Source organism: Ochotona curzoniae, unplaced genomic scaffold (genome assembly GCF_017591425.1).
Source record: "Ochotona curzoniae isolate NIBS_2020 unplaced genomic scaffold, NIBS_Ocur_1.0 contig_1, whole genome shotgun sequence".
Classification (NCBI taxonomy): Eukaryota; Metazoa; Chordata; class Mammalia; order Lagomorpha; family Ochotonidae; genus Ochotona; species Ochotona curzoniae.
Genome location: NW_024464918.1, coordinates 46,626,240 through 46,651,254, shown reverse-complemented (window position 1 = coordinate 46,651,254; position 25,015 = coordinate 46,626,240). Strand labels below are relative to the sequence as shown.

The 25,015-nt window shown below is 59.3% G+C and overlaps 3 protein-coding genes across 3 annotated transcripts in view; all 3 read left to right on the top strand.

The window, feature by feature from the left end:
- The first annotated feature begins 1,604 nt into the window (after positions 1–1,604).
- On the top strand, positions 1,605–4,447 carry GJC2 (gap junction protein gamma 2). Its single transcript, XM_040973589.1, has one exon. It carries the CDS (start codon positions 2,853–2,855, stop codon positions 4,137–4,139), a length of 1,287 nt encoding a protein of 428 aa, XP_040829523.1. The 5' UTR covers positions 1,605–2,852; the 3' UTR covers positions 4,140–4,447.
- A 1,099-nt stretch (positions 4,448–5,546) lies between these two features.
- On the top strand, positions 5,547–10,673 carry IBA57 (iron-sulfur cluster assembly factor IBA57). The gene is made up of 3 exons (XM_040973601.1): positions 5,547–5,888; positions 8,874–9,199; positions 9,271–10,673. The coding sequence occupies exons 1-3, from the start codon at positions 5,548–5,550 to the stop codon at positions 9,660–9,662; spliced, it is 1,059 nt and encodes a 352-aa protein (XP_040829535.1). The 5' UTR covers position 5,547; the 3' UTR covers positions 9,663–10,673.
- Positions 10,674–15,847: 5,174 nt separating this feature from the next.
- OBSCN (obscurin, cytoskeletal calmodulin and titin-interacting RhoGEF) overlaps positions 15,848–25,015 on the top strand; it is a 72,986-nt gene continuing 63,818 nt past the window's right edge. Inside the window, exons 1-9 of the mRNA XM_040973576.1 lie at positions 15,848–16,849; positions 17,181–17,450; positions 18,080–18,340; positions 18,568–18,876; positions 19,246–19,512; positions 19,897–20,178; positions 20,403–20,678; positions 21,815–22,090; positions 23,636–23,911. Of these exons, the coding sequence (XP_040829510.1) occupies positions 15,865–16,849; positions 17,181–17,450; positions 18,080–18,340; positions 18,568–18,876; positions 19,246–19,512; positions 19,897–20,178; positions 20,403–20,678; positions 21,815–22,090; positions 23,636–23,911 (3,202 nt within the window). The 5' untranslated portion in view covers positions 15,848–15,864. The remainder of the gene's footprint in view (positions 16,850–17,180; positions 17,451–18,079; positions 18,341–18,567; positions 18,877–19,245; positions 19,513–19,896; positions 20,179–20,402; positions 20,679–21,814; positions 22,091–23,635; positions 23,912–25,015) is intronic.

The window sequence follows — 25,015 nt, the reverse complement described above, 5'->3', positions numbered from 1 at the left end:
CAGTGCTTGCTGACTGTTCCCAGCTGCCAGTGTCTGCAACAGGGAGCCAGTCAGCAGCCAGACCTTCAGGGCATGTCCTGACCAGTAAGGTGGGCTGGGAGCACACAGTGACCCTCATGCAGAGATAGTCCCTGGTGCCATGTCTGCTTCCTGATTCTGAACCAGGAGTGCCCTTTAACAACAGGGGAAAGTGTCCAACTCCCAGGTCTGAGGCTCCTAGAGAGGCTGGCTGTTCCTGGCTGGGGTAATGCTGTGCTTCTAGACCCTGAGATCCAGAGCTCTGGGGCTGGGGTGTTCATTGTCACCCAGCCCGAGGGCAGCTGCAGCCCTGGTGCACAAGCAAGGCTACTCCCAGGATGAAGGGGCAGGCAAGGAGCCTCAACAAAAATGGCCAGGCCATGGAGTTCTGTGTGCACTCAGACCCCCGAGTGCATTTTGTTTTGTAGGGAGGGCAGGCTTGGACAGAGAGCCCTGAGGTGAGGAGGAGGATGGCCAGCCTGGACTGGGGAAAAGAAGTCATGGCTCTAGGCTGCCACCTGGAGGCCTGGACAGGTGCAGGCCAGGACCCCCACTGCCTGGTTGGCATCATTCAGCTCTGTTGGCCAGCTCCCACAGAGACAATAAGGGATTCAGACTGGGGGAAACAATGGGGCCCTTGAAGGCCCCTCCCTCTCCCCCATTGTGCTTGGTGGTGAGAGGTGGCCCCAGCCCGGCCACACTTCTGCAGGAAGGACCAGTGTGCGGCTAGCAGGTGGACTAGCTCTGGAAGTCTCAAATTTTCTGGCTTGGAGAAGGTAGGGCACCACCCAGGACCCCCTCAAACACTGGGGTGGGAGTGATCCCCCTCAGCCACCCAGAGGGAACTGCTGGGGTGGGGCGTTTTCTGTAGCTACTGTCTAGGGTTGCTCAGGGACAGTAGGTGACTGGAAAGACCCGTGTCCAGCAGTAGGACTGGCCAGGGAATCCTGGCCAGCTGCAGTGTGTATAGAGGTAGGAGATAAGCAAGCTTTGCTGTACAGCCCCACTGCACCCCAACCCTCCTGGTTCCTTACCTGCCTGCTGGAACCAAGTGGGGAGCTGAGCAGACCCTCCTGCTGCCATGGAGCTTCCCCAGGGCACTGCATTGCAGGCTAGTGGGGTGCAGGGAGGAACCGCTATGGGCAGGGACAAGGGGCAGTGCTGCTCTGGGGAATAGGACTTGGCCCTGGTTACTGCACAGGGAGGTCTTGGTCAGCACAGGCCATGGGCTACACCTGAGTGGGTTTAGGTGGATGTGGTCCCTTGGCTGACAGTGGGGCAGGAGAGAGCAAGGGTCCTTCTGTGAGTTAAGAACCAGTGCCCTATACTGGGCAGTGGAGAGTCTGAGACTCTGGTGCCTGTAAGCATAATGTACAGGGCTCAGAGGAAGCCATGCACTCCCCAGCCCCCTTCTGCCTATACCTGCTGTGTCCAAGGCTCCATTTTCAAAGGGTAGGGCTGATGAGCTCAGGGTCTACCCACAGTAGTCACACATAGTTCCAACCTGAAGGAGCTGTCCAAGCTGTGGTGATGGTCCACTCCCAGCTTGTTCACCTCCATCCTCTGGCAGCAGAGAGCTGCCCACAGGAAGTGGCCCCTCAGAAGTACTTACATGCTCCGCCACCTGCAGCTCTGGTGAGCCCTGTAGGTAGCCATGAGTTCCTGGGTCCAGACACCCCTGCTCCAGATCCTGGATACCCCAGTGTGTCAGGGTCCTCCTGATCACTCATTCCCTTGCGTTGGGATTCACTGACCAGGAGCTGGTGAGTGGGGGGAACCACCAAGGGGAGGGGCTTGGGCCCCTAGGCCTAAAGGTTTGTGGTTATGAGCCCCTGTGAGCATGCAGATACATGTGTCTGTGTAGATGTGAGGTGTGTACCCCACTTGCAAGGCTTGAGGGTGGCACCAATGGCTGAGGCAGGTGGGTGCTGTAGTGTGGCCACATGCTCAGGTCTCTGAGCGGACATGGCAGAGAGGGGCCTACCTATGCCTGAGGTTGGGTCGTCTGGTTGGAGGCTACACACCTTCCATGAGGACAGGTACTCACAGGGGGATGGCAGAGGGCCCACAAAGGGACTGACTGTGGGGTGCTGGGTTCTGGGGGCAGAGATGTCTTCTGCAGGGATTGCACTCTGTTCCACACTAAGACCTGGTAGGTGGCAGACCTGGGGAGGTACTTGGCATACACCTTGGCTGCTCTTGGTTTGTGTCTCCACATGAAGGGCAGGGACTACCCAGGGGAGAAGGGTTCCCTCTGGGTGTCCTGAACACAGGGAGTGTCCTTCCTGCTTGTTCCCTGCCCTGGGAGGTAGGGTCTGTGATCCATCAGCTGTGGCCAAGAGTGCAAGGTCTGGGGTGGTCCTTAGTTTTCCAGACCCCCTCTCCCTGCCCTTGTGCAGACCCAGGGCTGGCTGGGTAGCTGTTGGGAGGCTGGCCTGGCCCAGGCCTTCATGACAGCGGAGACCCAAGTGGGAGGGGGCCTTATACACCCCCAGCTCTGCCTACCCTGCCTCCCTCCCTGCTGTATAACTCATTACTCATGTGTGCCCTCACCATGGTGAGACCCCTATTCCCTCACCTAGATCCCAGAGTGCATCTCTCTGCTGCATCCACAGCCTACCCTTCAGCCCCTTCCCTGCATGACCCTGATAACCATGCCGGCTGGGTGACACACTTGGCTCTCCTGGGGAGGCCCTTTGGGGGGGGTGGGGGTACCGGCAGGGTCCTGGCCTGGTAGAAAGTGGCCAGGGAAGCAAGTTAAGCCTCTAGCCACGATGCAGGTGCCTGTAACTGACTACTGACTGGCCGCAGGTCCCGCCCACCAGCCCGCCCCTATGACCAACATGAGCTGGGGCTTCCTGACACGGCTGCTGGAGGAGATCCACAACCACTCCACCTTCGTGGGCAAGGTCTGGCTCACGGTGTTGGTGGTCTTCCGCATAGTGCTCACGGCCGTGGGCGGTGAATCCATCTACTCAGATGAGCAGGCAAAATTCACCTGCAACACCCGGCAGCCTGGCTGCGACAATGTCTGCTACGACGCCTTTGCGCCCCTGTCGCACGTGCGCTTCTGGGTTTTCCAGATTGTGGCTATCTCCACGCCTTCCGTACTGTACCTGGGCTATGCTGTGCATCACCTGGCGCGCGTCTCTGAGCAGGAGCGGAGGCGTGCTTTGCGCCGCCGAGCTGGGGCCCGCCGCATGTCTCGTGCGCACCTGCCACCAGCACCTCCTGGCTGGCCCGAGCCTGCCGAACTGGGCGAAGAGGAGCCCATGCTGGGCCTGGGTGAGGATGCAGAGGATGAGCCAGGAGTGCCGGAGGACCCTGCAGAGTGTGCTGAAGAAGAGCGTGCGGGAGAAGCAGCCGCCAAGGGGGCGGGAGGGGGCGGAGAGGTAGCAACCCTGGGCCCCGCAGCACAGCACGACGGGAGGAGGCGCATCCAGCGTGAGGGCCTGATGCGTGTGTACGTGGTGCAGCTGGTGGTCAGGGCGGCCCTTGAAGTGGCCTTCCTTGTGGGCCAGTACTTGTTGTATGGTTTTGAGGTGCGGCCTTTCTTTGCCTGCAGCCGCCAACCATGCCCCCATGTTGTGGACTGCTTCGTGTCACGCCCCACCGAGAAAACTGTCTTCCTGTTGGTCATGTATGTGGTCAGTTGCCTGTGCTTGCTGCTGAACCTGTGTGAGATGGCGCACCTGGGCCTGGGAAGCGCGCAGGATGCCGTGCGTGGCCCACAGGTCCCAGGCACTGGGCCTGTGTCTCGCACAGTGCCCTGTGCCTTCCCTACCACTGGCTTGGCCTGCCCCCCTGACTACAGCGTGGTTGTGCGGGCGGCAGCGCGCACTCACGACCAGAACCTGGCCAACCTGGCCCTGCAGGCTCTGCGTGACGGGGCGACAGCTGCTGAGCAAGAAAGTCCGCCTTGCTCTGGGTTTCCTGCTGTCCCTAGGCTGTCCCCCAGGGCCGGCGTGCCAGCTTCTGGGACCGGAAGTGCCATGTCTGGGGGCACCGTGGGAGAGCTGGGCCGTGCTGGGCCGCTAGAGAGGTTGGGTGCCAAGCCCAGGGCTGGCTCTGACAAAGGCAGTGCTGGTAGCAGGGATGGAAAGACCACCGTTTGGATTTGAACTCGCCTGTGGTGGTTCGATGGACAACTGCTTCTCCTCAGCTTCAGATGGCAGGGGACAGGAAAGGGCTGGGTTCCTGCGGCAGCCCTGGCTTGCTGGGGTGAGGAGAATGGGAGCCACGAAGGATTGTCAGCTCTGGTCTGTGGTGGTGAGGGGTGGGGCAGTGGGGCAGGGCCCTGACCCTCATTTCAGTGCCCTGGCCATCCAGCCTGAGTCTCCTCCTGTCTGCCCCCAGGGAGCACAGAGCCCCTTTCCCAGGCCCTACTCTGGTTCCTGCAGAGAACCAGCTCTTCTTGGCAGGAAGCTGAAGTCCAAGAGCACCTGGGGTAGGGAGAGGTCCTTGCACCCTTTTCTGCACTGCACCTCACTATGGGTTCCTAGCTGACTGGGTGGGGTGGGCAGTACAGCCTCTCCTCTGGCCCGTCCTCTGCCTCTTGGCCTAGACCACTGGCAGAGGGCTGGGGTTTCAGCCACACTATGGGAGAGGGACTCCTGGGTTACTTAATCCATAGGCAGCGTGCTGAACAGGCCCAGTGAAATAAAGGCCACTTCAGTTTACAGCCGTGTGTTTGCATGCACATATTGGAATGCATCGCACTGTACATGCACTTATCTCCTGGGTATCTGGGAACATGCCTGGCACTCTCACCCAGGATGGGGACTGTTTTTACACCCACATACATGGTGTTCCAGGTGCCAGCAGTGGCAGCTGCTGCGACAGTGCCTGAACGTAGCCACGGGCAGCTTTTGCACTGCTTCATGTGGACACGGAACCGTGTGCCAGCTTAGGTCATTCTTCTGGTTATACACGGTGGGTCCCTGCCCTGATGACATCACCTAACCTTGATCACCTCCACATCCTACAAGCACAGGCACATGGAGACTGATGTTCCCAGACAGTGCGAATCTGGAGACACCTTGGAGTGAGCCCAGGCTTTACTCTAAGTCTGCGTGTTATCAGTCGCCTGCTGCTCCCTCCCTCAGACACCCCAATTTTCAAAAGGGGCCCCTCGCTCAGAGCCGGGACTCGTGTGCTTCTCGGGGAAAACGTTCCTAAGGGTGAGGGGTCACTGGCTTGTGGGCACTGCCACCCAGTGGGGGCCCTACACACAAGATCACACCGCAGGTGAGCATATGCTGAGTCAGTACGCGTCTCGGAGATGGCTAATGGGAATCCACGGGACGTGCGTTCGACGATAAACGCAGACACTACGTGGGCAAACCAGCCTGGTGCGGACACCGGCGCCCGCCGCCTGGCGATGCGGGGTGAGCGCGCTGATGGACAGCTCGCGGCTCGCGCCTTTCGCTAGCTCCGCCCCCACGCCTATCGCGCGCGCGCCAATGCCGGCGGCCGCCGCCAGGAGACGCTGTGGCACCCGCGCTGTCCGTCGCCTCACTCCTGCTTAAAATGGCGGCGGCCGCGCTACTTCGGGGCGCTGCTCCCGGACGCGGCTTGCCGGCTCGGCGGTGGAGGCTCCCCGTGGTCCCAAGGCGCTGCTGGGCTTACGGCTCTGGTCGTCCCAGCGGCGGCCCAGCCAAAGGCACCGACTGGACTTGCTTCCCGTTGGAGGAGCGCGCCCTGCTGCGCGTGCGCGGCCCAGACGCGGCACCCTTCCTGCTGGGATTGCTGACCAATGAGCTGCCGCTTCCGGATCCCGCGGAAGGCGTAACTCGTCCTGCTGTCCGCTCGGTCTACGCCCACTTCCTGAATGTCCAGGGCCGGACACTCTACGACGTCATCTTGTACGGGTGAGCGTCAGAAGCAGTGTGAGAGATGACGGTGGGCGGGGCCGGGGAGCGCGGTGGGTGGGGTGGGGATGGACGCCTGAGGCACGGTGGACGGGGCGTGGAGCGCGGTGGGCGGGGCGTGGAGCGCGGTGGGCGGGGCGTGGAGAGTTCCCCAAGAGGTCGCGGGCTGGGGGGATTGTTACCCTGGAGCGAGCTGGGCGGCCCAGGTGGACGAGTTCCGAGTGGGTCGTGGCCTGGCAGGGGCGTCTGTTTGCTGCCCGAGCGAAATACTGGGGGTGGGTGTTCTTAAACAGAGGATTCTTGGGAATCGCAGTTGCTGTGGGACCCGGGGTATTCTCTCCGCCCACCCCGTAGAGTCCCAGAATGGCGCCGGTGGGCTGTGAGTGAGCTTGTCCCTGGGTAGCTGCACCTTGCAGGCCCTGCCTGTAGACAGGACCACACCTGAGGTGATCCGAGGCCAGGTGGCTGCGGTCAGCCTGTGTGCATAGGACCTCATGTTACCGGGCTGTGTGTGCTTGCTGGCTGGGTTGTGATGCTTTTCTAGCCTTTGTCTACCCAAGCAGCACCTGGTCTTTTGCCATGTGGGTGTCAGGTCTCCCATGTGGGTGAAGGTCCTAAGATGTTGGGTCATTCACTGCTTTCCCAGATCGTAAGCAGGAAGCTAGATGGAAAGCATGCTCCAATGCGGGACATGAACCAGCCTCCACATAGGATCCTGGTGCTTACAAGGTGAATATCAGCCACTAAGCCATTGCACTGGGGTCTTCGTGGCTGTTTTTTTTTTTTTTTTAAGATTTATTTATCTTTATTGGAAAGTCAGATATCCAGAGAGGAGGAGACATAGAGAAGATCTTTTGTCTGATGACTCACTCCCCAAGTGACTGCAACTGCTGGAACTGCACCGATCTGAAGCCAGGAGTCCAGATCCTCTTCCTGGTCGCCCACGTGGGTGCAGGGTCCCAAGGCTTTGGGTTGTCCTCGACTGCTTTCCCAGGCCACAATCAGGGAAGTAGAGCAGCTGGCACACAAACTGTTGCCCATGTGGGATCCTGGCTTGTGCAAGCCAAGGATTTAGCCACTAGGTTATCATACCAGGCCAACTCTGCCTTTCAAATAAGTGAACAAGTAAATAAGTAAGTCTCTAAGTGTGGATGAACCCACAATGCCCACTGCTGTAGCTGGCATCCCTGCAGCTCGACAGAGGTCCCTCTGGGGTTGGATTCTGTGGATCTGGAGGAGCCTGTGTGGCTTGTGTCCACCCTCACTGTGTCAGAACAGCTGCTGCCCTTCAAGTCCCCTCCATGGCTCACCTTTTTGGGTCCCAGCATTGTCCTTTCACATCGTCTGTGTCCATCACAGCTCCAAGGCCCTCTCCCAACACTGACCAGTGCTGTGTCCACCTCCTGAAGGACATTGAGTAGCCTTCACATTTCGGCCATTTGAATGAAGCTGCTGTAGGTGCCGTGTGGCTTTGGTGAAGATGCAGACACAACCTCCTTTGGTGTGAGGTTGGGTCATCAGGGAAGAGTCTGCTTAGCTCTTCCTCAAGCTGGCTATGCCAACTGCTTTCCCACCACAGGCTGTGCTGGCGTTTGAATCTCGACTGTTCTGCTGTGTCTGTGGCCTGCTTGGAGCTATGCAGTTGTGGCATGTGTCCATGGCAGTCACATTGGGTCTGGGTGACCGCATCCACCCCTAATGATCACTCTGGGATCTGGGAAACCATGTCCACCCCTGACAGCCACATTGGGGTCTGGGCAACACATTGAGCCCTGATGGTCACTCTGGGGTATAGGTGACCATGTCAACCCCCAATGGTCATGCTGATATCTGGGTGCCATGTTGATCCCAATGGTCACTCTGGGGTCTGGGCAATTATGTTGACTCATGATGGTCATTCTGAGGTCTAGGTAACCATGTCGACCCCAACAGTCATTCTGGAGTCTGGGCGACCATGTTGCCTGCCCCCCCGCTGATGGTTACTCTAGTCCCCCAATGATTATTCTGGGGTCTGGGTGACAGTTCTGGGCTGTGTTTCTGTTGTTAAGCCCATGCAGCTGCTTTCCCTCTCTGTATCTGTGACTTCAGGCACATGCTGGCACTCAGTGTGGTACCCTCAGGGCCATCCAGCTGTCTGTCATTGTCCTTTCTTTTGCTGAGTGACTTTAGCACCATAGGCTGTTCCCCAGTCTTAGGTGTGAGATTGAGGGGCCTGAGATATGGGCTTCTTGCTGTGAGTCCTGGGGTTCCCTGGCCACGATCTGAGTGCAGGTGGCTCCCTCGCCCCTCTTCATAGGTACCTAATTGAAAGGCAGCAGCAGAGATAAGATCCGTTTGTTTGTTGACATGCCAAATGCCCGCAATAGTCATGGCTGGACCATGCTGAAGCTAAATCCTGGGGCCAGCATCCTGTACCTCCCAGACACACTAACAGGAAGTTAGATCAGCATGGAGTTGCTGGGATTCAAACCAGGCACTGCGGTAGGGGATGTGGGTGGCAATCTGCTCCCACCTTGTGAAGCCATTGGTGTTGTCCATCTTGGTATCTTACCTAGTTTTGCTTATGCTGCCCCATGGCCTTGGGTACCAACTTAGCTCTACACTTGCCTGGCAGAGGCAGATGCCCTGTGGCCCATCTTTGGGAAGTGGGAAGCCCTGGCCTGTGAGTTCCCACTGTGTGGCTACAGCTGGTGAGGGGGCTTGCAGCCCCCTCCTTTGTGGGGATGTGCTGGTAGGAAGGGCGTGAACATCCCAGGGAATGTGGGCCTTGAAGGGGCCTGGCATATATGGATGTGCTCCAGAGGATAGCCAGTGTGAGCTGTCTCGGTGGGGCCCCTTGCCTGCTTGATGGCTCAGAGCAGGTGCCCATCTGGGTTTTGGGGATGCAAGTACATCTGGTGAGCACAGGGCTGTGCATGCATGCACTCTGGCAGTGCAGCACCCCCTCACCACCTGTCCCCACAGCCCCTGCCTTTTTCTCCACAGGCTCCCATCGCCACCTGCTTTCCTCCTGGAGTGTGACCGCCTTGTATTAGGTGAACTGCAGGAGCACCTGCTACGCTACAGGGTCCGGCGGAAGGTCACAGTTGAACTATTCCCCGAGCTGTGTGTGTGGGCAGTGCTGCCCAGCTCCCCTGAAGCCGGTGATGTGCTGCTGCCCAAGGGAGCTGCGGATCCCACCATCCTCACCCCAGATCCCCGGACCATACGCATGGGCTGGCGGCTCCTCACCTGTGACATGGCTCCATCTCTACTGCCTGGTGGTCACCTTGGGGCCCTCCGGGAATATCACCGGCACCGGTACCTGCAAGGTAGGGGCAGGCCAGGCAGGCGAGCTGTGCCTGGCTATGCCAGATGTGCTTACTTCTGCTTGTTCCCACAGGTGTTCCCGAGGGCATCCGTGACCTGCCCCCGGGCATGGCCCTGCCCCTGGAATCCAACCTTGCCTTCATGAATGGCGTCAGCTTCACCAAAGGCTGCTATGTGGGCCAGGAGCTGACTGCCCGCACCCACCACACTGGCGTCATCCGCAAGCGTCTCTTCCCTGTGCGGCTATCGGGCCGGCTACCTGCTAATGGCCTGGTTCCTGGCTCCGTTGTGTTGACTGCAACGGGACAGCCAGCGGGCAAGTTCAGGGCAGGCCTGGAGGATGTGGGGCTGGCCCTGCTTTGGTCAGAGCGCATCAAGGGCCCTCTTCATGTTCCCACCACTGAGAGCTGCCCAGTGGCTCTTACTGCAGCAGTGCCAGACTGGTGGCCTGTGGCAGCTAAGTGAGTCTGATTCTGCTGGGACCTACCATGCTGGTGAATATCAGCCAGGGCTCAAGCCCTGTTGGCCTGCCATGTGTGGGCAGTAGGAGCTCCCCTGGGGATGGCAGACGCTGGAATGCACTGAAGTCACCCAGGCCCCTGCTGGGATTGACCCTGGTGTGGATGAACTGTGACTAGGCAACCCTGCATGACTGGGTTGGAGGCTGGGTGCAGAGCCGGCCCTGGCTGGGGTTTCTGTTGTGCTTGGGCAGTGCTCTGTGGGGTCGGCCAGGCCATGGAGGCTTATAGAGGGGCACCCTCTGGAGAGGACTGGGGCTGTGTTTCTGGTGCACCTGTGTTCTGAGGCCTTGCCTTGGGGTTCTGCAGCTGCTGGGGTAGGGGGCACTTCTGGGGAAGGGCTTTCTGGTGAATGACCTGTGGTCTCTTTGTGGAGGGGGAGGAGCTTGCCATCCTGGGTGGGTGGGAGGCTCACCTTGACTTTGAGTGGATATTAAAGTGTGGCCTTGCAGCTTTGGAAATTGCTTCATTGTGGACCAGGTTATCAGGCTGTACATACCAGGTTAAGTAGACTTGCTGTGCTATGGATGGGCCCAGCCCTGAGACACACGTTGCAGGACACTGCACAGGCCTGCTAGTATCTGGATGAGCTGGGGACCCCCTGTAAGGACTGTAGTCCTGGAAGTGGTAGGGATGGACTGTGAGTTAAAACTGCCTTTGGCTGGGGTGAGGGTCCCAGTGAGGTGGGCCCAGTGAGGTGATGCAGCCTCTCTTAAGATGTGTAGACAACTGGGCAGTGCTGACCCTGCTGGCCAGCACTAGAATCAGAGCATCACACTGTGAGCAGCAGTCGGGGTGTAGGGCTGGCAGTGCTGGGTGGGGGCTGCCCTCTCCCATGGACTGGGTTGTACACATGGCATCTTGTGATGGCTGGGGCTGGGCTCTCCCAGCAGTGGCTGCTGCCTGAGCAGGTGTTGCTACCACCCTGCTGGCCGCTGCTTTGGAACTGACCAGGACACAGCTGACCAGGATCCAAACCAGTTTATCCTCAGGTTGTGATCAGGCATGTGCCCCATCTGTGTGAAGTGGGAAGAGTGGGTATCTCAGTGCCTTCTGCCTATGGGTCTCAGGTGAGGTCCATACTGAGCTTCCGCCTGTTCCTGGAGCCATCACAGGGCCTCTTGGATGGCCTGTTGGGTGTGTCCAGTGTCAACCAGGAAGGAAGGCGCAGGCTGTTTATTTTAATCAGAGTGACCTCAAGGCAAGGTAGTTTGACTATTGTGTGTCCCCCGTGTGCTCTCAGGGCTCACCAGGTAGCTCCAAGCTGGCTCTGTCTGGGGCCGCCCACAGACCTGGTAGGGTGGAAGCAGATGTGGTTCCTGGGAGGTTCTGATGAATGGGTAGTCAGAGTCTAGTAGAACAGGTGTTGCTGTGACACATTCCACCTCATTCTCAGGCTGCCTGCTCTCAGGACTAGCCAGGCAGGCTCAGCCATGAGGAGACATAGTGGGGCAGGAGCAACTGGACCCTGGATCTGGCCTGTGGGGGCGATTATGGGAGAGGTGGCCGGGACAGGTTAACAGCTTTAGATAGTTGTCTAGGTCATTGCTTGGCTCTGCACAGGCCAAATGAAGGACATGGCCTGGGTTTGCATAGTAAGTCGTGTCTCCACTGGGCCTGCCCAAGGGGAGGCCTTCTCTTCTCAGCCAGGAAAGGTTTATGAGATGTCAAGACATCACAGCACGTGGGAAAAAATGGAAGCCCATGTGTGGCACAATATCAAGAGCCCAGGGGAAGGTGGTGCAGGCAGACTCACTGACTGTTGGGGTGTTAGACACATTTGCAGAAGTGAGATAAAGCACTGGAGCATGAAGGCGGGATGGGTGGCTGCTCCTCAAGGCAGGATACAGCAGCAGCTTTGTCACATGTCTCAGAGCAGGTGAGAGGAGTTCCCATTGAAAGTGTTGAAGTTCAAGTAGGGAGCTCTGCCTTCTGCTGGCTCACTGTTAAGTGCCTTCTGCAGTCAGGACTGGACTAGGTTGACTGTTGAGACTGGAACCTTCCTCTGGACCCCTGCTGACTGACGGGCCCAGGTACTGCCTCCAGGTCTACTAGCTGGGAACTGCAGTTGGGCATCAGGTCCACATTCGCTGATGCTGGTCCCTTGAAGAGCAGAGCTCTGGGTTTCACAACAGCATGTGAGGTGATGGATGTCACACCTGAATAACATAGTATGTGCCATTTTGTTGTTAGCTTAAAAATAAGTTAGACTCTTTAGGGCCTGGCACAGTAGCCTAGCAGCTAAAGTTCTCGCCTTGCATGTGCCCGGATCTCATGTGGGCACCAGTTCTAATCCTGGCAGCCCTGCTTCCCATCCATCTCGCTGCTTGTGGCCTGGGAAAGCAGACAAGGATGGCCCAAAGCCTTGGGCCCCTGCACTTGCATGGGAGACCTGGAACAAGCTCCTGGCTCCTGGCTTCGAATCAGCACAGCTCCGTGTAAAGAGTTATTCCAATATCCCACCCTGGACCTGGCACCATTCCTTCTTCCTCAGCTCATGAAATTCGCGCTGGTCTAGCCATCCACCAATCAGATGTAACCTGGCATTCCACCTGAGAGTCCCACCCCCAATCTTCCAGCCTCTTCTCCAATCCTGCCCGCTCACCAATCATCCTCAGGCATTCACCTGCAGGCACCAATTTCCTGGGGCCTGCCCTCAGTCCCTCCCAATCCCGCCCCCCACACCTGGCAGACAAAAAGGCCCCCAGGTGTGGCTCTCTCTTCTTTGCTCTTCCCATCTCTCCTCCTTCTGGCCTCCCTTCCCCTCCTTCCCCTTTTCCTGCCCCGCTGGACTAAACCTCCTAAGATACCTCGTGGCGTCTGGTGTTTTCAGCTCACGGTAAAGAACCAGGTTGTGGGAATTAGCTGCGCGTAAAATATCATAATATCGTATGAACTAGAACTCAACCACTGTTTTAAATAACTAACACTCCGGCCGTTGCGGTCACTTGGGGGAGTAAATCATCAGACAGAAGCTGTTCCTCTCTGTCTCTCCTCCTTTCTGTATATCTGACTTTGCAATACAAAAAAAAAAAAAAGATGTTTTCAGACAAACTTGCAATCCTTGGGTGCCTCTGGGCAGAAGATGTTGCAAGTGGCAAGGTCCAAGGAGCAAGTTCATGCAATGGACACCAGGTCCTTTTGGTTGCGTGGAGGTCAAGGATGCTGACTGTAGTCCTTGTGATCAGGCCTCGGTGTTCAGGTCAGGCTGCAGCCAGATGGGACTGGGCCGGGCTGGGGACCAGTACCCTCCATGTTGCCATGACTGCCTGCACAGGAAGAGTGTGTCTCTGGACACTAGGTCCCAGATGCCCATTGACTTGGTGTTGGGGCTGGGTGCTAGCCAGGACCCACCCTAGGCCTCTTCAGGCAGTGCTCTGCTTAGTCCTTCCCAGCCAAAGGAGGCTCAAGTCTCCCCTGTCCTCCACAGGTGGTGAACTGACTAGAAACCAGTGCAGGGGAGAAGCAGAGCTGGCCTGCTGCCCTTAGGCATTGCAGGACGGGCAGGTCCCTGGTGCCACCTGGACTCTGTCTATGCCCGAGTCAGCAGTCTTGGTGCCCCGAGTCAGCAGTCCCTGTGCTTCCCTGGACGCAATGAACAGTTCCTGTATGTGTTGACATTAACTCTCCATAAGTTCACAACCAGCAGTGTACTGGCTCGCTGTCCCATGTCGTCCCTGTAAAATTTTGGAGATGGGAGGATGCCAGCAGTCTCAACTCCCAGAGGGAGTGTGGGTGTGGGTGTGGGTGTGGTCACTGCCTCACAGGATCCTTACAGGAGCTGGCAAGAGAGAGTACCCTCACAGTCGTGTGTGAGAGAGAGTTGGGACAGCCTGCCCTCACAGGTGTGCATGTCCGTGTGTTAGAGGAGACCAACCTCACAGATTGTGTGTGTGAACTGGGAGAGACTGCCCTCAGAGTGTGTGTGTGTGTGAGAGAGAGAGAAAGAGAGAGAAAGACTACCTCACAGACACGTGTGTGTTTGAAATGGGAGAGACTGCTCTCACAGATGTGAGTGTGGCTCGTTGCCTTGCTTGTGCCTGTCTCCCCTGCACTTCAACCCCCAGTCCTCTGTCAGTGTCCTCTTTGGGACATTTACTGGTCACTTCATGCCGCACCCCCAGGATGAGCTTCAGCTCCAGCTGTGCAGAGTGGACCCATGCTTCTACGTGCTCTGCACTCTAGGATGCTGGCCAGAGCAGTGGGCACTGTGGCCCGGGGTGGGGGCAGGTGGGCCCACATCACCACAGGAATCCATAGGTGTCTGTCCCTGTCGTGGACTCTACCCCTGACTTCCTACCCTCTGCGCCCTGTAGGCCCCAGGGTAGAGCTGAGTCTTATGCAGTGACACTCAGGCTATTTTGGAGCTAGGCTGGGCCAAGGGTGGGGGCAGGAGGCGGGCCTTCAGCTGACGGCATCTGCCTGCCCTTTCGTCCCTGTCCAGTCTGAGGACTGGCAGGAGTGTGGGCTGCAGCTGCAGTCCTGGGTCCCTGAAGGGAGCTGAGCCCCCGCAACCCCATCACCGGCATACACACCTCTGCAGACAGGTGAGAAGGTGGGTGGAGGCCCTGGTGGCTAAAGGTCATAGCTCTGGGGACTTGAGGAGCCCAAGGTTCTCCTGGAATGGGTCGTCTGTGCCATGTTCCAGCCCCAATCCCACGGGTAATCGATTCTCGACTCTCCCACCCTGGGGAGAGGCAGCTCAGCTAGCCTGGAGCTGGGAAGCTTGGACCAACAGCCTCTGACCACCCCTGCCTGGTACTCTGGCTCTCAGCAGGGCCTGAGGGGCTGGCTGCCCTGCCCCCACTCTCATGAGTGAGATGCCCACTGACAGCTGGGGCTATTTTGGGCCTGTTGGCTCAGCGGAGGGACAGCCAGTGGGGTTTGGACACCTGACTCCAGGAAAGAATTTCTCCTGCAGACTGGGGAACTGGAGCCCAGGGGTCGAAGATGAGGGGCAGTTGCCCTTGGAGGGCTGAACTGGAAGGGCAGAGGGCCACAGGTGGCCTCAGGTTCTAGCCCAGGGGTAGAGTGGTGCAGGGATGGAGCCCTCTGGGGTCTCTGGGCCTGCCAGGAGCTCAGAACTCTGTGAAGAGGGTATGGGCTGTGGGCTGCCCCCTGGGCTTCCCCAACAAGGACTGAGTCTGTCCAGGAGGGTGTTAGAGAGAGGAGGTCCCTCTGGATGACCAACCCTGTCTTGTCCTCTGTCATCTACTCCCTGGCTGGGGTCAGTCTGAACCCAGGAGGTTCAGGGTCAGCCCCTATGGCTGTGTGGGATGGGGAGCTGCCTCTCCATTCCTGCCCGTTGCATGCCCACATCAACCACACCTCTTTCCACCCGTCTCCCATCTGTCTAGCCAGCCAGCTCAGGGGTATCTGTGACTTAGGCTGTTGGTGTGTCTGTGTGTAAGAGGGCATGGGGATATCCTGTCCTCCCCTGGGAGGGCACATGGATTGTCCCTCCAGGTATCTCAGAGCAGCTCTGGGTGAGCCCAGAGCCCAAGGCCAGCAAGAGCTGAGGTCCCCCTGGCCTTGCAGGAACTATTTTCAAGGTGCTTGCAGAGGGGGCTGTAGAGGGGCTGGTCTCCCACCCCTGCACCTAGCATGTGGGGGTGGCAGAGGATGGGTGTGGCCTGCACAGTGACTCAGCAGCCCCACACCCTGGCCCAATCCTGGCCCAAAGCTCCTGAGGGGATTAAGGGGATTAGGTGCCTGAATCACAGGACTGCTAGCTAGAGGGTATGGGGATGCACTGGGCAGTGGTGGTCCTGGTCTGTCAGGAGTTGAGGTGTGTTGGACCAGCCTGAGCCCCTGCTTGTATGCAGAGAGTGGCTGCTCAGGCAGACACCCATGCCTGCATATGGAGTGAGGGACAGGGGACACCACACTGCTGGGGGACTCTGGGTCAGGAACAAGCACTCAGGGGGAGCTGGGCTCTGAGGGGCTATGGCCACCTGTTGGAAAACTGGGACCACGTGGCACCAGTGAGGCTTCTTGCATGGTGGACATGATAACTTTGTGTTGGCAGAGGCTGAACCCAGGTGCTTCCAGCAGTTCTGTACACAGGAGACCCGGGGCGGGCTGTGCACATCCCTGCTCTCATCCCCCACCTCCAACAGGCTCCCGCAGTCAACAAGGCCAAAAGCGCCATGGAGTCCTCTACCCTCAGTGGTGCACCTCGCTTTCTGACGCGGCCCAAGGCCTTCGTGGTGTCGGTAGGCAAAGACGCCACTCTGAGCTGCCAGATCACAGGCAACCCCACGCCGCAGGTGAGCTGGGAGAAGGACCAGCAGCCGGTGGAGCCGAGCGTGCGCTTCCGTCTGGCCCAGGACGGCGACCTGTACCGCCTCACCATCCTGGACCTGGCTCTGGGTGACAGCGGGCAGTACGTGTGCCGCGCGCGCAACGCCATTGGCGAGGCCTTTGCGGCCGTAGGCTTGCAAGTGGACGATGAGGCTGCGCGTGCTGAGCAGGCGCCCCACTTCCTGCTGCGCCCAACATCCATCCGTGTGCGCGAGGGCGCTGATGCCACCTTTCGCTGCCGCGTTCGTGGCTCCCCGCAGCCAGCTGTGAGCTGGTCTAAGGACGGGAGGCGCCTGGGCACTCCTAATGCCCCGCGAGTGTGCGTGGAGGAGCAGGGTGAGGAGAGCTCGCTGTGCATTCGTGCTGCGCGGCCTCGAGATGGTGGCACCTACGAGGTGCGTGCTGAGAATCCCCTGGGCGCTGCAAGCGCAGCGGCAGCGCTGGTGGTGGACTCCGAGGCCGATGTGCCTAGCCCGCCTGGAGCCTCCACTGCCACGCTACTGGCTCACCTGCAGCAGCGCCGCGAGGCCATGCGCGCAGAGGACGCCCGCACTGCACCACTGGTCACAGGCATGCGCACCTGCACAGTGACTGAGGGCAAACACGCACGCCTCAGCTGCTATGTGACGGGCGAGCCCAAGCCCGAGACGCTGTGGAAAAAGGACGGGCAGCCTGTTACCGAGGGCCGGCGCCACGCAGTGTATGAAGATGCACAGGAGAATTTCGTGCTCAAGATACTGTTCTGTAGGCCTGAGGACTGCGGCCTGTACACTTGTGCAGCATCCAACCTGGTGGGCCAGACCTACAGCTCCGTACTGCTGGTCGTTCGAGGTACGCTGACCAAGGGGGCTCTGGGTGGGAGGATGGGGAGGACGCTGAGTCTTGGGTACTTCTAGTCTTGAGTGGGTCTGTGTTTTGGGTCTGCAGAGCGCAGTGTTGACTCTCCCAAGCTCTGTCCTCCAGTCCCTGGTCACTGGTCCTACCTGCTCCCCAGGCCCTGCCCCTGCGCCTCCCTGTGCCCCTCACTCGCTGAACCCACCCCTCCCAGAGGCTCCCGCCCTTACCCATCCCTCCCTACACCGCCATCCCCACTCCCGTGGTCCCGCAGACCCTCGCCACCTGTACTTCCTCTCCTCACCCGCTTGTCTCCGGCACCCCACAGAGCCCACCGTGCCCTTCCGGAAACGACTTCAGGACCTGGAGGTACGCGAGAAGGAGTCAGCCACATTCCGATGTGAGGTGCCACAGCCAGCCACTGAGGCTGCGTGGTTCAAGGAAGAGACACGGCTGTGGGCTGGAGCCAAGTATGCCATTGAAGCAGAGGGTGCAGAGCGGCGGCTGACCGTGCACAATGCCTCAGCGGATGATGATGCTGTGTACATTTGCGAGACTGCGGAGGGCAGCCGCACCGTGGCCGAGCTTGCAGTCCGAGGCAGGCGCAGTGGGTGGGGCTTGGGCCTGGCAGGGTGGTGGGCAGATGTGCTGACTGAGTGCACATGGGGTATGCATGGGAGTGGACAGGAGTGCAGACAGACAGTGATGGGTGTGGGATGGGAGTGGGCAGGGCACACAAGGAGAGTGGGCAGGAGTGGACATGGTGTGTGCATGTACATGGGGAGTGGACAGGTCTTGCAGGGTGTACACAGGAAGTAGACAGGGCATGTGGGTATACATGGGGAGTGGACAGGGAATGGATGGGGCATAGTGTGTACATGGGAAGTGGGATAGTGAGTGGACGGGGCATGTGGGTGTACATGGGGAGTGGACAGGGAATGGATGGGGCATAGTGTGTACATGGGAAGTAGGATAGTGAGTGGACGGGGCATGTGGGTGTACATGGGGAGTGGACAGGGAATGGATGGGGCATAGTGTGTACATGGGAAGTGGGATAGTGAGTGGACAGGGCATATGGGTGTACACAGGGAGTGAACGGGGCATGCATCGTATATACAGGGAGTGGGCAGGGAGTGGATGGGGCATGTGGATGTACATGAGAAGTGGATAGGGAGTGGACGGGGCATGCAGGGTGGTTCTGACCAGCACTGACTCTCCGGGCCACAGGCAACCTGACTCGAAAGCTTCCTCGGAAGACGGCGGTGCGCGTGGGGGACACAGCCATTTTCTGTGTGGAGCTGGCTGGCCCAGAGGGCTCTGTCCGCTGGCTGTGGAACCAGGAGGAGGTTGTGGCCGGAGGCCGTGTGAGCATCAGCAATGAGGGCACCAGCCACACGCTGACCATCTCCCAGTGTGGTCTGAGTGATGCAGGGGAGGTAGCCTTTGTGGCCAACAGCTGCCGCACATCCACACAGTTCTGTGTGTCAGGTAAGGGCCAGGAAGTGCCCTACCCTGGGTGGAGACAGAGGCCAGAGTCAAGTCCCCAGCATGCCTGCCTTCATACCCTTCTTGTTGCAAGGAGGCCAGTGGTCCTGAGTTGGGTCGGAGGAGGTCCAGGGTACCAAGGAGTTCTGGGCTGTCCCTCTGGGTGATTCCAGGTCCAGGGCTTGGAAAAGTTGCTGTCTATTTGTGACATTCTCCTGTCCTCCTCCTAGCACCCAGGAGACCACCCTTGCATCCCCCTGGAGACCCTGCTGTGCTGGCCAGGACCAAGAGTTCTGTGACCTTGAGCTGGTCCCCGCCACCCCATGGGGACCGCGCCGTCCCCATTGATGGTTACCTGGTGGAGAAGAGAAGGCTTGGCACCTATGCTTGGAGCCGTTGTCATGAGGCAGAGTGGGTAGCCACACTGCCACTGACTGTGACTGGCGTGGCTGAGGAGGGCGACTTCCAGTTCCGGGTGTCAGCTATCAACAGCTTTGGTCAGAGTCCCTATCTCGAATTTCCAGGGACGGTACACCTTGGTACGTGACTCCTGGCCCTGGATCACCCAAGCAGGACAAGGTCAAAGGGGGCCCCTTGGTGCTTCTCTGTGGGTGGGCGGTACTGCAGCTTTAGATCTGACTCAGGGGAAGGAGGAGGAACTGTGAACTAGAACTCGAGGGTCCAAGGGCAGCTCTGACTGTCTGGACCCTGCGGAAGGTGACTAAGTTGTCCTTAGTGTGCCCCAACTAGACCTGTGCTCAGGGTCACTGTGTGTGGTGCTGGCTGAGACAGAGCCCCTCCTGGCATGAGATTCAGGCTGGGGGACAGGAATGGGAATGGGAGGCAGAGCCCTGTCCACCATGCATGCTCTTGAATCTTTACTAATTCCAGGTGCTTCTTGCCCACAGCTCCCCAGTTGGCCGTGAGGATACCTCTACAGGCGGTGGAGGCAGTGGAGGGTGGCGAGGTCACCTTTTCTCTGGAACTCACAGTAGCTTCGGCGGGTCAGTGGTTCCTAGATGGGGAGGCCCTGAAGGCCAGCAGGACGTGCCAGATGCTGAGCAGTGGCCTCCGGCACGTGCTCACCCTCCAAGAGGTCCCCGCCAGCCTGCATGGGTCTCAGCTTAAGTTTGTGGCTGATGGTGTTGAAAGTAGCATCTACCTGGAGGTCCGAGGTAGGCAAGGGATTCAGACCTGCCATCTGGGGAGGGGGCATTGAGTCAGACTGAGGCCACAGACTGGGGTCACAGGACATGGAGGTCAGGGTGTTGGACCACAGCCTCATCTGACTTTCTCCTCACCCACCTCCCTCTGTTTCTGCTTTCTGTCCCTCTCCCTGCCTCTCCCTTCCCTGCCTGGTTCCCTCCCCTCCCTGTCTCCCACCTGCCTTGCCTCTGTCCTCAATCTGTGCTTCTCGATCACACTGGGACAACATGGTCGATTTCCCATCCATCCCCTGGTCTTGTTCTTCTCTCACCATTTCTCCCTTCTTTGTCCACTGTCCACACCCTTGTCATCCACTTGTTTGTGTGCTTTGGTCCCCTATTCTTGGTCTCTAGCAGCCCCAGAGCGGACTCCCCATAAACCTGGAGCTGTAGCTGCCCGGGAGGTGCTGGCCCGGCTGCATGAGGAGGCCCAGCTGCTGGCTGAGTTATCTGACCAGGCTGCGACTGTGACATGGCTGAAAGATGGCCGTGAACTGGCCCCAGGTCCCAAATATGAGGTGCAGACCTCAGACAAGCGGCGACTGCTGCTGGTGCGTGATGTGACACGGGACGATGCTGGCCTATATGAATGTGTCAGCCATGGGATTCGCCTCGCCTACCAGCTGTCTGTGCAAGGTGAAGCTGATGGTGTGGCTGAGCCACGTCCTTCCTGGGATAGCATGTGGGAGGGAGACAGGTGGAATGGGTGGTGGAGAGTGTCCTGCACCATAGGGGGAAGAAGTTCCCATCTGATCATGGGTGGACAGTGAGTCCTCACACCTGAGACCCAACAGATGGGCTGGCCTTCTGTGGGCCGAGGCCCCTATGCCCCCTGACTGGTCACCTGCCATCCTCTGTAGGTCTGACAACTTTTCTGCACAAGGACTCAACAGGTGGCTGTGTGGATGCCATGGCTGGGGGTCATGCCCAGTTTGAGTGTGAGACCTCAGAAGCCCATGTGCCTGTGCGCTGGTACAAGGATGGCTCAGAGCTGGGGAACTCTGGCCAGCGGTTCTCGCAGGAGGATGAAGGCAGGCGGCACCGGCTGGTGGTGGCATTGGTATCCAGGCAGGATGAGGGCACTTACTCCTGCCGTGTAGGTGGGGACGCTGTGGACTTCCAGCTCCGTGTTTCAGGTGAGTTTCTGCTGGTTGCTGCGATTGAGAGGGGAGAGGGAAGATCTGGCTGTGGCAGGGTCATTTCCTTCAATGAGTGGCAGGAGGGCAGGAGTGATTCACCATGGAAGCTTGGGAAAGTCTTGATGAGCCTGTCCCTGTTAAGACTCTGAAAGAGACATCTGACTGGCTTGCTTCTGGGCTACTCTCAGGACCCCGTGACCTGGAAATAAGTTCTTGAGCTTTGCGTAGACTTCACTGGACAGAGTCTAGGATGTGGTTAGATTCTGACGGTCTTGCCTGATATTTCCAAGAATCAGAGGGTGTGTCTGTTGCATATCCAGGGAGGAACCCCGGGAGCAACAAATCGAACCAGGAGTCCTCATGAGAAAGGGAGGTGGCCAGTGGTAGCTGTACTCAAACACAGTGGCCTTTGCTGCCGAGGAGCACTTTCTGAAGAGGAGGAGAAAATGAGCAGCAGGACATCAGCGGTGACTAGAGTAGGGACAGAACACAAGCTTAGCAGAAGAAGACACAGGCGGCACTGAAGGCAGGAAAGGTGGGGAAATATTTGGAAACTGCAATGCCCTGAGGAGAGGATAGGGTGAGAGACACAAGAGCGTGTGGAGGTGTAGGATTCAGGATGGGTTTTTTTTTTTTAAGATTTTATTTTATTTTATTGGAAAGGCAGATATACAGAAAGGAGAGACAGAAAGGAAGATCTTCCATCGGAAGATTCACGCACCAGGTGGCCACAACAGCTGGAGCTGAGCCAATCCAGGGCCAGGAGCCTCTTCCGGGTCTCCCACGCTGGTGCATGGTCCCAAAGCTTTGGGAAGTCCGGGCCTGGGGAGGGAAGTGGATGGGAAGCAGGGCTACCGGGATTAGAACTGGTGCACACATGGGATCCCGGGCGTGCAAGGCAAGGACCTTAACCACAGTGCCATCACGCCGAGGCCACGACACTGGATGTTCAGAACAAGGCACACTTAGAGGGTCAAAAGTAATGGAGATGCTGTAATATCAAGAAGAAAAAAGTGGGGAGCGAGACAACCATAACTAATAGTCGATGAGGTGGAAAATCTCCGGCGAAAGAGAGACAGAGAGCAATAAAAAATGGAGATGAAAATTCACACAGGTTCTAACTATCCAAACAGAATCTCAAAATGCATTTGCAAAGGAGCAGGCGGCGCACAGCGAGGTGAAGACCGAGGCGGGGGCCAGCGCCACACTGAGCTGCGAGGTGGCCCAGGCGCAGACGCAGGTGGCGTGGTGCAAGGATGGGAAGAAGCTGAGCTCGAGCTCTAGGGTGCGCGTGGAGGCCGCGGGCTGCACGCGGCGACTGGTGGTGCAGCAGGCGGGCACGGCGGACGCCGGGGAGTACAGCTGCGAGGCCGGGGGCCAGAGGGTCTCCTTCCGCCTGGACGTGGCAGGTGGGTGCATGGTGCGGGTTGTGGGCAGGGACCGCTGGGGTGCAAGGTGACACACGCACAGCAGGAGGTGCCGAGGCCATGGCTTCGTCTCCCTCTGGGGCCCCCGACTGCAGGGCCCTGGCTGTGCCCGGTGCCTCCCGGGCCGGGTTGTCGTGCCTGCAGACCAGGGCCTGCCCAGGGCTGGGCTGAGCTGAGCTTCCCGTGTGCCCTGCCCCAGTGGGCTTGGGCTCTCCTCACCTGATGCTCCTGTCTGGGTGCTGGGCTGCAGGGACAGGCCTGCCCAGCAGGGGGCGGTGTCTCTGCAGTCTGTCCATCTGTGCCCACTGGTGCCCCGTGCCTCAGGCCGCCTGTGCCGGCTGCCTGGGTGAGCAGCCCGTGCAGCCGTCCTTCCTGCTCAGCCCCTCCTTTCCACCTGGCCTATCTTGTCATGAGAACTGTGAGTGGGAGGACCCATACGCCTTGGCCACCACTCCACCTGACACCTGGCTTGGCACCCGCCTATGTCCGCATCGGCTCCTCCCTGGCACTGGGTTCTCTCCCGATTGGCCAAGCCCTGAGGCTCTGTGCTGTCCTTAGTGGTCCACACTGGCTCTCTTCCGATTGGCCACAGCCTGACCTGTGTCGTTGGCGCGGTTAGGTCCTGAGCTCTGTCCTGATGGGCACACGCTGCCATTCGGCCGTGTCCTGCCACGTCGGCCTCTGCTGACGGGCTCACATTGACACGCTGCCCTCTCCTGACTGGCCCTACTGACCCCCAGCTCGCTCGGCCTCTCGCTCTCTCTCTCGTTTGTTCTCGGTGTCTGCCTGTCTTTCTTTAACAGGTGTCTTTGTCGAAAGGCAGACCCACAGAGAGGAGCAGAGGCAGAGAGAGAGAGAGAGAGAGAGAGAGAGAGAGAGAGAGAAGCTTTCCATCCTCTGGTTCACTCCCCAAATGGCCGCAATGGCTGGAGCTGAGCCTGTCCGAAGCCAAGGCCCAAGGGTTCTTGCGGGTCTGTCCCGCGGGTGTGGGGTGTCCCGAGGACTTGGGCCATCCTCCACTGGTGTCCCAGGCCAGAAGCAGGGAGCTGGATGGGAAGAGGAGTAGCCAGGATGCGAGCCGGCTCCCATATGGGACGGTGGTGCTTGTAGGGGGAGCATGAGCCAGTTGAGCCATCGTGCTGGGCACCAGCTCTCTCCTGGTTGGCCCACACTGACGTTTGGCTCTCAGGGCAGTGATGGGCTTGGTTGTCCTGGCTCGCCGTGCTCTGTGTGGTGCCTGAAGCACTCAGGACACGGGTGCTGGAGTTGCCTGCTCTGCACAGAGCGTGCTCAGTGCTCAGTCGGGTCCATGTGGCAGGTTGAAGCTCATGTGGTTATTTGCCTGTGGACGCTTGCCCCGACCACCCTGCCTCCCCTCCCTGGGGTCTTCTGGAGGGTTGTGTCCTGTGTGTTTCTCTCCTTTGAGGGGCACTGGCCCTGGCTGGGCTTTTGAGACAGCAGCAGGCGTGGAGAGTGCGGGGCTGGGTCTGGCCCGGCCCCTGACCACGGGTTGCTCGCCCATTGCAGAGCCCAAGGTGGTGTTTGCCAAGGAGCAGGCGGCGCACAGCGAGGTGAAGACCGAGGCGGGGGCCAGCGCCACACTGAGCTGCGAGGTGGCCCAGGCGCAGACGCAGGTGGCGTGGTGCAAGGATGGGAAGAAGCTGAGCTCGAGCTCTAGGGTGCGCGTGGAGGCCGCGGGCTGCACGCGGCGACTGGTGGTGCAGCAGGCGGGCACGGCGGACGCCGGGGAGTACAGCTGCGAGGCCGGGGGCCAGAGGGTCTCCTTCCGCCTGGACGTGGCAGGTGGGTGCATGGTGCGGGTTGTGGGCAGGGACCGCTGGGGTGCAAGGTGACACACGCACAGCAGGAGGTGCCGAGGCCATGGCTTCGTCTCCCTCTGGGGCCCCCGACTGCAGGGCCCTGGCTGTGCCCGGTGCCTCCCGGGCCGGGTTGTCGTGCCTGCAGACCAGGGCCGGCCCAGGGCTGGGCTGAGCTGAGCTTCCCGTGTGCCCTGCCCCAGTGGGCTTGGGCTCTCCTCACCTGATGCTCCTGTCTGGGTGCTGGGCTGCAGGGACAGGCCTGCCCAGCAGGGGGCGGTGTCTCTGCAGTCTGTCCATCTGTGCCCACTGGTGCCCCGTGCCTCAGGCCGCCTGTGCCGGCTGCCTGGGTGAGCAGCCCGTGCAGCCGTCCTTCCTGCTCAGCCCCTCCTTTCCACCTGGCCTATCTTGTCATGAGAACTGTGAGTGGGAGGACCCATACGCCTTGGCCACCACTCCACCTGACACCTGGCTTGGCACCCGCCTATGTCCGCATCGGCTCCTCCCTGGCACTGGGTTCTCTCCCGATTGGCCAAGCCCTGAGGCTCTGTGCTGTCCTTAGTGGTCCACACTGGCTCTCTTCCGATTGGCCACAGCCTGACCTGTGTCGTTGGCGCGGTTAGGTCCTGAGCTCTGTCCTGATGGGCACACGCTGCCATTCGGCCGTGTCCTGCCACGTCGGCCTCTGCTGACGGGCTCACATTGACACGCTGCCCTCTCCTGACTGGCCCTACTGACCCCCAGCTCGCTCGGCCTCTCGCTCTCTCTCTCGTTTGTTCTCGGTGTCTGCCTGTCTTTCTTTAACAGGTGTCTTTGTCGAAAGGCAGACCCACAGAGAGGAGCAGAGGCAGAGAGAGAGAGAGAGAGAGAGAGAGAGAGAGAGAGAGAGAGAGAAGCTTTCCATCCTCTGGTTCACTCCCCAAATGGCCGCAATGGCTGGAGCTGAGCCTGTCCGAAGCCAAGGCCCAAGGGTTCTTGCGGGTCTGTCCCGCGGGTGTGGGGTGTCCCGAGGACTTGGGCCATCCTCCACTGGTGTCCCAGGCCAGAAGCAGGGAGCTGGATGGGAAGAGGAGTAGCCAGGATGCGAGCC